At 42.6% G+C, this 13,764-nt stretch overlaps 4 protein-coding genes across 4 annotated transcripts; 1 reads left to right on the top strand and 3 right to left on the bottom strand.

Annotated features, from left to right (window-relative positions):
* The first annotated feature begins 55 nt into the window (after window positions 1–55).
* LOC135346875 (RRP15-like protein) lies at window positions 56–1,041 on the top strand. Its single transcript, XM_064544640.1, has 4 exons — window positions 56–247; window positions 309–525; window positions 610–702; window positions 788–1,041. The coding sequence occupies exons 1-4, from the start codon at window positions 92–94 to the stop codon at window positions 994–996; spliced, it is 675 nt and encodes a 224-aa protein (XP_064400710.1). The 5' UTR covers window positions 56–91; the 3' UTR covers window positions 997–1,041.
* Window positions 1,023–2,300, bottom strand: LOC135346876 (myotrophin-like). Its single transcript, XM_064544641.1, has 4 exons — window positions 2,096–2,300; window positions 1,668–1,784; window positions 1,403–1,486; window positions 1,023–1,252 (listed from the first exon to the last, which is right to left on the bottom strand). The coding sequence occupies exons 1-4, from the start codon at window positions 2,171–2,173 to the stop codon at window positions 1,166–1,168; spliced, it is 366 nt and encodes a 121-aa protein (XP_064400711.1). The 5' UTR covers window positions 2,174–2,300; the 3' UTR covers window positions 1,023–1,165.
* Window positions 2,301–2,382: 82 nt separating this feature from the next.
* Window positions 2,383–4,859, bottom strand: LOC135346874 (cAMP-dependent protein kinase type II regulatory subunit-like). Its single transcript, XM_064544639.1, has 12 exons — window positions 4,541–4,859; window positions 4,140–4,261; window positions 3,938–4,063; window positions 3,788–3,852; window positions 3,542–3,590; window positions 3,400–3,461; window positions 3,301–3,346; window positions 3,185–3,232; window positions 2,930–3,124; window positions 2,792–2,849; window positions 2,676–2,744; window positions 2,383–2,613 (listed from the first exon to the last, which is right to left on the bottom strand). Exons 1-12 carry the CDS (start codon window positions 4,752–4,754, stop codon window positions 2,483–2,485), a joined length of 1,185 nt encoding a protein of 394 aa, XP_064400709.1. The 5' UTR covers window positions 4,755–4,859; the 3' UTR covers window positions 2,383–2,482.
* An 18-nt stretch (window positions 4,860–4,877) lies between these two features.
* Window positions 4,878–13,606, bottom strand: LOC135346872 (regulator of nonsense transcripts 2-like). Its single transcript, XM_064544638.1, has 26 exons — window positions 13,467–13,606; window positions 13,253–13,303; window positions 13,040–13,201; window positions 12,828–12,908; window positions 12,735–12,764; window positions 12,531–12,659; window positions 12,427–12,474; window positions 12,087–12,299; window positions 11,665–11,889; window positions 11,427–11,525; window positions 11,150–11,242; window positions 10,862–11,003; window positions 9,125–9,278; window positions 8,873–8,995; window positions 8,481–8,647; window positions 8,372–8,427; window positions 8,149–8,265; window positions 7,832–8,017; window positions 7,334–7,477; window positions 6,985–7,183; window positions 6,559–6,855; window positions 6,209–6,366; window positions 5,957–6,131; window positions 5,824–5,897; window positions 5,555–5,696; window positions 4,878–5,436 (listed from the first exon to the last, which is right to left on the bottom strand). Exons 1-26 carry the CDS (start codon window positions 13,506–13,508, stop codon window positions 5,075–5,077), a joined length of 3,669 nt encoding a protein of 1,222 aa, XP_064400708.1. The 5' UTR covers window positions 13,509–13,606; the 3' UTR covers window positions 4,878–5,074.
* Window positions 13,607–13,764: the final 158 nt, after the last annotated feature.

The following is a 13,764-nucleotide window of genomic DNA, read 5'->3' on the forward strand; positions in this document are numbered from 1 at the left end:
GGACACGCCCCCTCTCTGATTGGTAAGATGACCTCTAGTTGCTCTAGTTCTCTCTTTGTTACCTCCTCCACGTGGTCTTTTAGAGAAAATCATGTCCACTGTTTTCGACTTTGCAGAGCTTGAGAGCTCTTCTGAAGCCCCAGCAGAAGATGTCCGCTCGCATTTGATGAAAGCTCACAGTGGTCTTGCTGCTGCTATCGCTAGAGTGCTCGCTGGGGAGCAAGAAATAGTCACAGACACTATTGTAGTAAGTTTTGTGTATGCATATGCACATGTCGTCAAACTTGTACTGTCTGGACTACCTGCAGCCCTCCTCTAAAGTTGATAAGCCTACTAAACCAGTGAAACGAAAGCGATCCCATGTGCAGTCAACGTCAGCTAAATCAATAGGTTCAGACGAGGAAAGCTCCAAGGTCGGCCAGCCTTCTAAGTGTCAAAGTGAAGTAGTGAAGTTAGCCTACTTGTCTGTAGGGGACTATCCTGTTAATGAGGAGAGAAAGCTACAACGATTAGCAACTCGTGGAGGTACTGCCAAGGACCATATTCCCATGGGAAATGGTCAATAAACTTGCTACTTGTATCGTGAATGTTTTGTCTCTGTTTCCACAGTGGTTCAACTCTTCAATGCGGTTAGTAAACACCAAAAGTCTATTGAAGACAAACTAAAGGAAGTTGGCCCATCAGAACGAAAGAAGCACAAAGGTAAGTTTACAATAATGTGCTGGTATTTATTAAATAAACAACGTCTTGTACTGTTGATTTACTGTACTACTATTTCTCCATACAGTTCTATCTTCTGTGGACAAGGGTGCATTCATTGACATGCTCAAAGGAGCTGGAAAGACGGGTGATGATGACGATACTGATGATGCCAAAGCAACAGAGCCGGCCTGGAGCATTCTCAGAGATGATTACTTGAAAACCAACTCTAAGCTACAAGACTGGGACAAAGACAGTGACTCGATTAGCGGCCATTCTAACAATGAAGAAGACTAGTTCATAATTATACGTCTGTCATGAGATTGTACTTTTTTTAAACTCTTTTATGCAACAGTGAATCAATAAATACAAAAAAATCTATATAGAAATTTAAAAAACTAGACTGTCTTATTGGATTCTAGCATATGATGTCAATAAACGAGTTTTCTAAGATATATATATACTTCTACTTTAGGAGAGCCTTGATCTTATCGTCTTCAGCGGCATCAATGTAGGAGCTTCCATCTGGAGCTTTTCCCGTCTTTTTGGCACCCTACACAGAGAAAGTAAAAGAACAGTTGCCATTCCTAGCATAAATCTGAAGTCAACTTAACATCTATTCCTCATCAGAAATCATTAAGCTCTACATATTTGAGATGACAGCCTAGCATCATTCCATTCCTAGCGCAGGTATAGTCTATACCTTTGTGAGTAGCAGTTCGACACAATTTGCGTGACCCTCAAAGATAGCAGCCAGTAGGGGGGTGATCCCATGCTTGTCAGGAGCCTACATAATACATTTTTGTGGAACAGTACCGAGATAATACCTATAAGTAGCTAGTTAGTTAACACGATAGGTGATTTGTACTAAACGCAAACTAACAACTGAAAATACACATACACCATGTAATCACGGGCTACTGATAATAAGTGGGAATATAATTATACGTATAACGTATATAGCTTACATTTACATCAGCACCCATTACAATCAGGTACTCTATGACCTCTGTCTGTCCATAATCAGAGGCGTAATGAAGCGGATTCCTGCCATTCAACAGCTCAGCATTGGCATTGAAACTAGACTGTGTGCGTGTGTGTTGAAGGTATGAGTGCAATGTTACTAATAACAGTATCTGCCAATAAATTAAAATGCCTCGCTAACTTGACAGGTTTATACAGCCATAGAAGGGAAACGCACGCATGTGCAGCACAGTAGCAGAGAGAGGTAAATTCGTATAATTCTAGGGCTAAAAGACACACATTTGAATAGGCATGTGGGTACAGTGTGAGTGCACAGATGTGTTTATGATACTTGTGAGCATGAGCTCCAAAAAAACACTGCAGTAACAACTCAATCAACTCACAAAGCTTTACTCATTATTTTATATGATACCTTTCCTGCTACTTCCTTCACTGCAACGATGTCTCCATTCTTGATAGCCCAGAGCAGCTGCTCGTTACTTGAGCTCATGTTTCTAGCTAGTGTTGCTAGCAACAGGCAGAGAGAAAGTGAGTTCGAGTGTTGTTGTGAAGCACTAGCTAGCTAGCTATTAACAAAATAATAAGTTATTCAGGTCAGAGGTCAGTTATAATTATTACGAAGCCTGGTACATTATGTGTATGTTTTTCTTTGCAACCTCCTGTTACCCTCGATGTATAGACGCAGTTGATAATAATGGATCAACAATAATAATTACAATGTATATAAGCACTAACAAACATTACCAATCTCAGGGAATAATACTAAGAGACCAAGGATAATAATCTAACTAGGTGGCAGTTAACGAGTGTCTGAAATGTCCATGGTGGTCCCAAACAGTTGCATCAGTTGTTCTTCATAGTGCTGGAAATTTCTCTTCATGACATCCATACACGGTCCAAGGAGACGCTCAAAAGCTCCAATTTCAAGCACTGAATAATACACAAACAATCATAAACACTGCACAGATACACAGAGTTTAATAGTTACTCACCAGCACATGTGATATCCCCAACAGCAAACACTGATGCTGCCCTTGGCTTGTTTGTGATTAAAGCCAACTCTGTGTAAACAAAGTCACCATTATAACAAGCACGGTTAGGACCTTACCTCCAAAGTATTGTCCCTTAGTACAGGTATTCAGATCAACCATTTTGCCTGGGTTGTTCTGTAAAATTATATTATCAGCGGGTTAGTTTTGACTCATTATTATTATACAAAATGTACAAGACAGGACGCAACACTTACAGGGTCTTCTTTGGTGATCTTCACAGTACCATCTTCTACGATATAGAAAGCATCTGCAGAGACACCTTGTTTGATAATACAGTCCCCATCGCTGTAGTATCTTCTCTCTAGGGCATCAGCCAAATTCATCATTTCATACACTTCGAGTGTTTTGAGCATTGGAACTGACTCTAAGAATGTCTGGTACATTTGGCGCTGTGTGGGATAGGGTCAAACACAGTCATATTGAATCAACTATAGGAACAGTGAAGCTACCTTTCGGCTAGCAGATCCACAAATGATTTTCTTGAAGATAACTCTATCCTGTAGTGGTACATGGTATACATAAACACAGAGTCAAACAGGTGGTACATTGTAATTAGTAGACATACCAGAGCCCAGAGAGTACCCTCTGTCTTAGCAACAACTGTGGCAGCTCTATAACAGGGAACAGGAATATGCATCTTTGTGTGAAAATTACAAGCACAAACCTTGGAGTATTGTACATGAGAGCCAGCTCGCCAAAGCTTCCCTCGTTGTTGTACGTAAACACCTGTAGGAGGAAAGGACAGGACACTCAAAATAATCACTTAACAATCCACACATTGGTGACAAATTTGTTGGACAACATACCACTTTAGGTTCCTCTCCATTTTTGCCGACCAGTGCATCATACACTCCACTGTGCACACAAGTAAAGTACAGTACATGCATATGATATTGTACAGGCACAGCACAAGTCATAGCACGTCATAAACATACAAAAACTTGATCGACAGTACATGATCTGTTACATGTATGTTAGGAATGTGATTGTAATACACACAAACGCCTCCCACTCTTTAGAAAGCATTAATGCTAAACACACAGACAAAATACCTTTCAATAACGTAGAAATTGTCACCATCATCTCCCTGTTCTATAAGCTGATCCCCAGAAACCACCTACAAATGTAACACAGCGCAAGGTGAAAACACACACACAGGAGGTTGTCACTAACAACTATGCAGTGTATGCAGTGTACCGTACCTTCTTCTCAAACATGGCATCTAGCACTTCAAGGGTCTGCTCCTTGTCCAAACTTCGAAACAAAAATATCTTGGACACAGCATTGGCTAGACTCCTACGCTGATCGTCTGACTTTGGATGAACAATCTGAGGGTATAATTAGGAATAAGAATGCTTAGACACTAACACACAATCCAAATGCAGACACAAATAATTCAATTACCTTTTCCACGGCAGAGTCATCGTCCCCAGGCTCGTAAGATTCGGCAAATACCGACTTTCTTCTGAGGTCCATTCCAGCTCTGTACGAGGCTGGTGGGGGCTCAAAGCCCTCGTCTTCTGAATCTGCACACAATGAAATGGGCACAGATATTAAGCAGCTCAGTAGCTAGTATTGGACCATGAGGCTTATACGGCACCGGATGTGCACTGGATGTGGAAATGCCCTAATTTTTATAACTTTTCCTTTGCTAACCCGAACCCCTCTCTTTCACAATTACATCCAGTGCCGTATATGCCACTTGGTCCCTAGTGTTATCGTACACAGATATGGGATGGGGGTGGTGCATACTATTAAACAAAGCTTACAATAAAATAGCTAGTTTTACGAGTGTGGGCCCTCACCTTCAGCAGCCATCTCCACTTCAGCAGTGCTGGCTTGTTCAGACGCAGCCTGTACCACAGTAGCACCACCTCCTTGCTTCCGAGACATGTGCAAGTTGTTGAAATACTGGGCAGCAAATTCAATCAAATCAGCAGGTTTCTCCCTCAGAACAGTGACAGCAAACTCTTCCAAGAGCTCACTAAAGCCTTCAGGAACAGATACACTTGTACTCATATTACTATAAAGCTTTCTCGCTAAGCTTTAATCCAGCTTTACCCCAGCGTTTTCTTTCTTGCTTTGATTTCAAAATTTCGCACACACCTTTGCAAAGCAAAGCTGCGTAATTAGTACCACCTATAATTAGAACAGTACATTTAATTATTCAACATAAAAAAAAAGCATATAATATACAAATATTTATAAACAGCATACATGTAGCACAAATAAAATATAGCACTAATAAGTTCAGTCTTTCTCTCAAGAGCACAACCAAATCAAATCTGCATTGCTCCACATTATATCACCACAGCGGGAGTCACTTTGTGTCCACTCGGTCAATATTCTTGATGGTCTTGTTCCTTTCGTGCCGCCTCATGCCAATTCCTCTGACCAGTACCACCCCTCCCTCCTCCACCAGTACCGCCCCTCCCTCCTCCACCAGTACCGCCCCTCCCTCCTCCACCTCTTCCTCTTCCCCTTCCCCTGCCTCTCCCTCGGCTATCACCACGATATCGACTATCAACACCACGATTGTCGTATCTCTGTTCTCGGTGCTCCCTCTGAGGAATTGCTTGCTGTGGTTGTTGTTGCTTCATTGATGGATTAGAGGGGGGCTTCTTGATAGTGATAGGCTCTGCTGACTTCTTTGGTTGCTTTAATCTGCCATGGAGCTTCATAGCTGTTTCGGCAATCATAGCTGCAGAAGATCAAAGCAATGAGAATGTGAAACCAATGGGTATATGTACATCTACAAACAGAACACTATGATACCTTGTACATACAGTACATGTACAGTCTATAGCTCCCCCACTCACACTGATAGGCTTCCTCCTCTTGTTTTCGCTCATAGTTAAGTACCAACTCTTTCATTTGTTTGTGTTCGTCGTGTCGTGCCTCTCTGCCCTCCATTAGTCCAGCAGTCAGCCCTGACTCCACCGGGATCTTGAGCTCCTTCAGCTGTACACAAAGTAAACACACATCAATGAAAGATCAGCTTTTACACTAGCTAATAATCACAGATATAAATGTGTCAAAATAAGCATTTGCTCAACTCAACAAGTGATATAGTATGCATACGCCTAACCTGTTGTTTATTTCCTTTCTTTGTCATCAGTTTAAATGTCATTTTCAACTCCCCTCCCTCATGATAAAGAGGCGCTGCATTCAAAGCCAGATAATAAGCAACGAACCAGATATACACAGCAAGAACAGCTCACCAGTCGTCACTTTGGTTCCTCCCCCTTTTAGGTGTAGTGGGATGGCAGCCTCCACTGTTGTTCCTCCTTTGACCCCCACGGACACACTGTCATCAATCATGAGTTTGTCAAGAGTGGACAAAAAGTCATCGTCCTCGTGGCAAGAGATCAATTTGGGCCCAGCTGTTATTGTCTCCTACAGTTTGGTGTGTGTGTGTGTGTGCAGTAGCTATATACACTGTCCGTAAAAGTACATAACATGTGTTTATTTACCTCTTCAAACATTTTAGCTGAGTCCACGCCGGAAGGCTCGTCCTCATCGTCCTCATCTTTATCTTCCTCCTCCTCCTCCTCTTCCTCTGATCGACCACGCCCGCCTCCCCTCTCCTCTTCTTCATCATCTCCTTCCTCCTCCATATCCTGACTGTGCCCTACAAGTACATACATGTACAACATTCCAAAACAGAGAAAATATTTGCCTTCTTACATAGTTAGATTGCTAGACTCATTCACTTAGTCTCAAAAACGACTGCAGACATAATATACTCTATGGCTATAATAAACCAATCTACATGTACTCTTGCTGTACACACATTGCCACAATGCAGTGTCCTCAAACTCACCAATTTTGTCTTTGAATTTCGCCTCCAGTGCAAGAGCAGCCTCGTGTGCCTCTAATGGTGTCTCGTACACCTCCAGGTCTGGTCGCAGCATCTCCAAACAGTCAGCCACCAGATGCTCCACCTCCAGGGGGAGGGGTTGACGCTTGCTGAACAGGTAGCACTGGAAGAAGACCAGGTAGGTGTCCAAGCGCTTTTTAGCACTACCTCGATCGAAATACACGCCGCAAGTGTCCAACAGGAGGCAAATGAGACGCACTCTAAAATAGGAGCCTTGTGGATCAAGAGGAGAGGGGCTCCCTGGAGTAAAAAGAGAATTAGAAGAACTATTTTCACATAAATCATCGGTAAATACATTACATGTGCAAGTAAAGGCCCTATAGAATTATATGGCGGCTTCTATAATGTACACTGTACAGTACCACCTACCGTCAGGGTGGGCTCCAAAGGATAGAAGCAGGTAGAGCGTACGAAATATGACATTGGACTCGACAAGCTGATAGTTGTAGAGCTCTCCAAGATATTTGAGAGTGCTGACTCGGCGCTGGTTCAACTTGGGCAGGTTGAGTTCTAGACCTAACCGAATATCTTCCAGTACACCATCAACCACTCGCACACATGCATCCTCCTGTTTGTCAAAGAACAATTTGAAACAAATCCCCCACAAATATAAAAATAAAATATCATACATGTGATGGTTTTCTTAGAACCAAAGTGAAATATGCATTCTGTAGCTTACACCATTTTTATCTAATTTCTAGCCAACAAGATTTGGTACCTGATAAGACTTAAGGCCAGCCATTAGGTCGGCCATGCAGTGAATGTTGTTGTACTTGACATTCCATATATGAGTGAGTCCAGTCACTGCCCACTGGTACACCTCCCCATCTCCCCATGGTAGCTTGCGCATTTGACGAAGAATCTGCAAACAGACAAAACCAATAAATTAATGTTGATCAATATACTGTAGTTGCTTCATGACTGTATAGCCATACATGTACATCACACACACTCAGGTTCAAGTATCATGCCTCAGTGCACAAAGTACATGTACATACATGTAACATAATTATAACATAATTTTTATAACACTACACAATGTACATGTACATGTAATATAATCATAGAAATTGATACAAACTCCACATAAATGCACAAAATTAAAAAGCAATATAACGGCAGTTTGCTAACACTAAATGTGGTATGTAACTCGATCTAGGATCTCCATGATTAAGGACAAAAACGAATTCCTCACTGTACATGTACATGTATGTACCTTCTCAATGCTGATCCTTGTGAGATCCTTGTAGAGGAGCTTCCTGATGTACTCCTGCATGGGGGGGAGTTTCTCGTGGACCATCTGTGAAGTCACCGGGGGATTGGCATAGTAGAGGGCATTCTCTACCAGGCCAATTTGTCGAGGGTCCAAGTGCTGCACCTGCTTCTTACGAATCATGATTTGCTACACAGGGGAAGGATCATATGATGAAAGATATAGCAGACCACACACTAATATCTCTGTACAGAACATGTAGCTACTGGATACAGTTGTGTGACAATAAGCGAGATTGAATCAAACACAGTCACACCCACCAGGAGAGCCTTTGCTCTGAGATGGGAGTCTGGGGATCGGAGTAGGAAGCGACCGCAATGCTCAATGAACAGACACGCCATTTCCAGGTTGTGGTGAGTGAAATTGTGCAATAAAATCTGCAGCAAAACAAACAATCAACCACATACCATTAGTAGTACAGTACACTGGTACTTAGCAGGTTTAATACACGTGGTGCAATCGTGCAGCCAAGTGTTGACTCACTGTTATACACTTCATCGTCTCAATCATGGGGCACATTCCGAACTTGGTAAGCTCAGCTGAGAGGAGATGATAATATCATAATGACAATTGTTATAAGTGGTGTACGTACCAATAAATCTGACATTCTTGAGCTTGGAGTCAATCCGAGTCTGGTCTTTCTTGTAGACCTGGAATCGTAAATCTTTGATGAGCATTTCCACCAGGAGGGGAGTGATGTCATCCAGACACTGATGGAGGGTGGCGGCCAGGCGGGCATAGAACGGGATCAAATCCATACTGCAAACAAAATACGTAACATACAGCTTATACTTCTCAGACAATAATTATAACTGCAACTTTAGCCAGCACAGAATGTACCACTGTACATGTATAATAAAAGTAGAAATATGAGGCATAATCTAAACTACTACTTTCTCTGAAAACGGGCCATAAAACACCTAGGGAACAGATGTACATGCACGTACATTCTAATGCTATACAAGACCTAAAAGAGTGACTCACCGATTTCTCTCCACCATGAACAGAGTTTTGGCCAGCTTCCGTCTGTTCAGCTTGGTATTCAGGCTCATACAAAACTCCACTGCATACTCATCCACAAACTTCCTGTTCATCAGTCTGGGGAGCCTGCAAGTAAAGGAGGCAAAAAAAAATAATCAAAACAATGTAACTATTTCACATAAACATAAACTGTTAATAGCAATGAGCTAACCTACATGTAAATGGAGGAAGTATACGTTTAGCCCTAGCCCTTACCTGACTAAGAACTCGTCCAAGAGTACCCCACTTGAAGTCTCCGCCCCCTGCCCACCTCCTATCTCCTCCTCCGGCTCTTCTGGGGTGCTCATGTCCTCCTCTAGTGCAAGTGCCTCTGTGTCCTTGATCATCTGCTCCAAAAGCTCATCTTCATCTAAACACACACACAAACGACTCTAACTGTATGGAAATCTCTATATTATAGCGAGTTAGCATTATTACACCTCGGTGCGCATGCGCAAGCGAGGTATACGGTAGTGTGTTTGTGTGTGTGGGTGTGTGTAGACTGCTATAGCTGCTCAGATCAATGAACTGCAAGTAAGAGTTTCTATAGGCTTCTAGTCATGTTTCTTGGATTTTAATTCGTGGATTTGTAAAATAATGCTTTACTTTATTCTGTTCGCACAAACGTTTATATTTAACCCTAGAGATACGCTATACTTATGAGTTAGCCTCCCTGGGATTCTTAAACTTAGTAGATCTAGATATATCTCATCGCATGTACGTTTTTTGCTTTGATAAAGATGACCTTTACCAGTTATTCTTTCTAGTGTAGTGGCTAGGATGCTTGACTAGTAAGCAGGAGTTCTGGGTTTTAATCCAGGTAATGTAATTCTCTTTAATTAACAGTAAATGATTATGTAAGCATAAATTAATCCTTTATTTCTCGACGAAGGCTATTAGCCCAGTGGGTAAGCTACTTGACCAAGTGTACCTCTCTGTAGTCGTCCCGGGTTCTATACCCTGCTGTATCAATTGTTTATTCAATTGAGTGATTAACCTACACCATGTGGTTAAATCTCCCATGGTGGCCAGAGTGCTGGGGCCTAGTGTGTCAAAGGTTAGTCTCACTTCCTGCAGCAGAGTTATCTGGGTCGGCAAATGAGAGAGACTTGGAAGCTTACTAGTACTTGTACTAACTCTGGGTGGTCCCTCGTTTATATACAAAAACTATAACAGCTTTTAGCTTTTAGCCACACGTCGGTTCCTTGGAAAGCTTACAAATACAGTACACCCTGGATCCCCTCGTCTTTTGAAATAATATTTGCACAACTTAGTAGTTAGCTCTGCACTGGAACGCTACATGTAGCTATTGGTAGCAAAGAGTCAGAAAAGAGCTGGACTATTTCATGAGCTTGCCATTACTCTAAACTTTCAGCATCCCTCTTAGCAACACATTCTTTTGACGGTACAGCTAGCTATTCAATTTAATTGTACTGTACATGCATGTGTGTACAGTAGAACCTCGATTATCCGGACACCTTGGTTCCAGAAGCAGGCTGGATAAGTGAATATGCCGGATAATCGAATAGATAAACCACGCCTTGATCCACCCACTTTATTGATAAACAGCAGTGCCGCATGGTTGTCTGCGCATGCGCAGAAGATAAGCAGGCATGTCTCCATGGTAACAGCTGCAACGCGCATGCGCGTTTGAGGGACACGCCCATTTTCTGATCTGATAACAAGAAAACTGCCAAGCCGGATAATCGAGGTTCCGGATAATCGAGGGCCGGATAATCGAGGTTCTACTGTATTTAATGATAATACTGTAGCTTCATTGCCATAAAGCTTTGGCGCTTCCATCGAAGCGCATTATCAGCACCCGCGGTGCTCTCATTCTAATGGGAAACAAAAAACCGCCCATTTACAAGGCTAACAACTGTATTACTAGTACAAAAATGTGTCGAATATTACAGATGGAGAGCACTAGTATGTGGTGGTTCGTGTTCTTACCTTGCTCCTCTGTTGGTTCCGAGTCTTTAGCATCAGTGTCTTCACCACCATCAGTGGCCTCCTCGGTGTCACCACCAGTGGCTTTATCATCACTCTCTTCAGCAGACTCAGAGCTTTTCTTCTTTCTGCCTTCAAATAGGATCTGCAATGTGGAGAGCCAACAAACAGTCTAAAACTTAATTTTATATTTCAAGCAACTTCTGAGAGACACATGCAAACTGCAATCAATGCACAGTACCACTACGATAACAAGACTGAGTGCTTACAACTGGAGGGCTGAGTACTTACAGCTGGTACAAAGGGGGTGATGTCAGTGATGTTCTCGTAGAATGACCTGGCATCTTCATCCTCCCACAGGGAGTTGGGGTCAGAGTCCAGACCCTACAGAGGGGGGAGGGCGAGTAGAGGTAGTGGATTAGGGGAGGTAACAAGTGTGCAAACACAGCAGATACACATGGTTAAGATCATCACACTTAAAATTAAAATTAAAGGATAGCCATTACAAGCACCCCGCCAGCCTCCACACTAACTTGTACAGAATACAAACAATGTCAAGGCTACTGACCTCTGCACCAATAGTTGGGAACTGCAGCTCTATGGATATGTCTGAATCCTCTGGGGCCTTGTACTCTGGCAGGTCAGGCATGTCCTCATCAAGCACTTCCTGTGAGGGTGTAACATTTTAATCGGTCATTTGTAGCAATGCAAACACCAAGCGTATAAAAGCTACACATAATTATTCTAAACAACATAACTGTATACGGTAAAGATTGTCATACTAACAAGACAAATTTTACACTCACAGCCAAAGTGGAGGTGTTGGTGAGTAACTTGTCATATGTCTTCTGAGCTGCCTCATTCTCTGTTTGCCTCTCCTCATTGAGCTCTCCCTTGGAGAAGATGATGTCCCTGTTCCTACGCTCCCTCTTGTGCATAGCCTTGTGCTGGACCACCAGATGGTCCCTCACATGGTTGAAGTACTTACGGAAGAGCTCAAGAAACTCTTTCTGTTTTATCGCTGGAATCAACTGGAAATGAAATAGGGGAAAGAAAGTAACGCTACATGAAATCCAACAATGAAGCATTACACCATGTACAAAATCAGGACTTTTATAAGCTACAAGCACATAAACTTCTACTAATTTTCATAAAGGCTGAGCATGTATAATCACGTATGTGTAATGTACCTACCAAAAGTTCAGTATATATATACATGTATACATACCCTAGATATAGGTGGCTCAATCCCATACTTAGTGAGCAGTAGTCTCTGTTTCCTGGGTACTATACCAGCCAGGTCTTCAGCACAATGACGGGCAAAGCTCACCACCACAGCCAGGAAAGAGTGGCCCTTACTGTCTGCCTTCATTATAGCAATGAGCATGTCAGTTAAGAGAGAGAGGCCTAGATCCTCGTTAATCACACCGGCTAGCACCAACTGGGTGAGTGGGTGTATTGTGTGGGTGGGTGAGTGGGTGTGTACGCGTGTGTGGGTGTGGGTGAGGGAGTATAAGAGATGCTTCAAAGGCTGGGGAAATGTGAACAAAAAGTTTGTTAGGTCTTACCTCCCCCATGAGACGCAGTCCAATTCTGTATTTGGATATTACCGCAGACTGTAAAAATATACAAACAATCATTTCGACACCAACTTCTAGTTGCATGTACAGACCTTGTCATCATCTTTCCCAATACCAGTTGAGTAGATCTTCTGAAGGTGATCAAAGAGGTGACTAGAGAACTCATCGTACCTCTGATGCAGCTCAGAGCTCAAGTGTACAGCACAGCCCACATCAGCCAGCTGTATCCCCAAGGGAACCAAGGGATGATACCATAATCACATACACTCCCACAGACACTATAATTGACCACATACCTTCAGTTTTGCTTCAGCTATGTTCGTGGCCTGCATGTTATATAATACAACACATGTGTGTTAGTCAGCCTCTACAAAATGTTGTGCTCTTACAGTTTCTTCGATGTACTTTGTGAGATTTAGGCCTTTGAGGTCAGAGGTCAAACTAGTCCTCTGTTGCTCAGTCAGAGTACGCTGATTGGATTGGAATCGATAAAAGAAGCATAAAAATAAAACCTGAGTACATTATGACAAGAAATGGAGGCACTAAAGAGTTGTGAGCAAATTAAACTACACCTGATGGCCATCGCCCACACACTACGTACCAATTTCCTAACAAAGGTTGAGTTCTTCTTGACAGAGCTGTCCAGTTTCCGTAGCTTCTCCTCTGCCTGTCTGAGAGGACCCGGACTCCTGTTGGCCCTCTGTGCCTCCTGCTTGTCTGCCGCCTTCCTCCTTGCCTCCAGACCCAGCTGATGGGCCTGAGCCTGAGTGGTAGGAATAGGTTAGAGCATCAGGGATAATCAAAGTGTGTATACCTTCTCTTCTTCACGCTTCTTAGCTTGTCCTTCATCTACTTCTAGGTCTTCCTGCATATAGAAACAAACATGACGCGACGTACGACACTCTAATATAAGCCCCACTTGGACATTTCGCCTAAACGCGTACGCACAACATAAATGCATTTGTTTTGTAAAATACAATCATACTTAGCTAATTTTAACAAACCAAAGTCTTAAGTATTAAGCAAACCTCTTTATCTTTCTTGCTCATAGAGGAGGTGTGTTCAGCCATTATGAACTTTGTACTCGACTTAGTACCTTGTGCTTCTTCAAGAAAGACAAGAAGGCCTTACGAGGGCGGCTAAAATAGAACATACCAATAATTATGGGCATGGCGTACCGTATAGCGCGAAATTTTCGAGGGGCTTAATTTTCGCGGATTTCGTGGGTTAGAATCCTACACGAAAATTAAGTCCACGAAAATTGAATTACCTGCTATAGCATGCATAGATTTAAAGGCGTGGCTTCCGGTAAGCAGTCATTCCGCG

Source organism: Halichondria panicea, chromosome 13 (assembly GCF_963675165.1).
Source record: "Halichondria panicea chromosome 13, odHalPani1.1, whole genome shotgun sequence".
Classification (NCBI taxonomy): domain Eukaryota; kingdom Metazoa; phylum Porifera; class Demospongiae; order Suberitida; family Halichondriidae; genus Halichondria; species Halichondria panicea.

Coding starts and splice junctions, on each gene's coding strand:
- LOC135346875 (XM_064544640.1), top strand. CDS start 92: ATGTCCACTGTTTTCGACTTTGCAGAGCTTGAGAGCTCTTCTGAAGCC. Junction 526..609: donor ACGATTAGCAACTCGTGGAG/GTACTGCCAAGG, acceptor CTGTTTCCACAG/TGGTTCAACTCTTCAATGCG. Junction 703..787: donor AGAACGAAAGAAGCACAAAG/GTAAGTTTACAA, acceptor TTCTCCATACAG/TTCTATCTTCTGTGGACAAG.
- LOC135346876 (XM_064544641.1), bottom strand. CDS start 2,173: ATGAGCTCAAGTAACGAGCAGCTGCTCTGGGCTATCAAGAATGGAGAC. Junction 1,785..2,095: donor TGAAGGAAGTAGCAGGAAAG/GTATCATATAAA, acceptor ACACGCACACAG/TCTAGTTTCAATGCCAATGC. Junction 1,253..1,402: donor TCGAACTGCTACTCACAAAG/GTATAGACTATA, acceptor TTCTCTGTGTAG/GGTGCCAAAAAGACGGGAAA.
- LOC135346874 (XM_064544639.1), bottom strand. CDS start 4,754: ATGAGTACAAGTGTATCTGTTCCTGAAGGCTTTAGTGAGCTCTTGGAA. Junction 3,853..3,937: donor ATGCCATGTTTGAGAAGAAG/GTACGGTACACT, acceptor TTACATTTGTAG/GTGGTTTCTGGGGATCAGCT. Junction 3,233..3,300: donor AGGGTACTCTCTGGGCTCTG/GTATGTCTACTA, acceptor GTACCACTACAG/GATAGAGTTATCTTCAAGAA.
- LOC135346872 (XM_064544638.1), bottom strand. CDS start 13,508: ATGGCTGAACACACCTCCTCTATGAGCAAGAAAGATAAAGAG. Junction 8,266..8,371: donor AGACGATGAAGTGTATAACA/GTGAGTCAACAC, acceptor GTTTTGCTGCAG/ATTTTATTGCACAATTTCAC. Junction 6,856..6,984: donor CTTTGGAGCCCACCCTGACG/GTAGGTGGTACT, acceptor TTTTTACTCCAG/GGAGCCCCTCTCCTCTTGAT.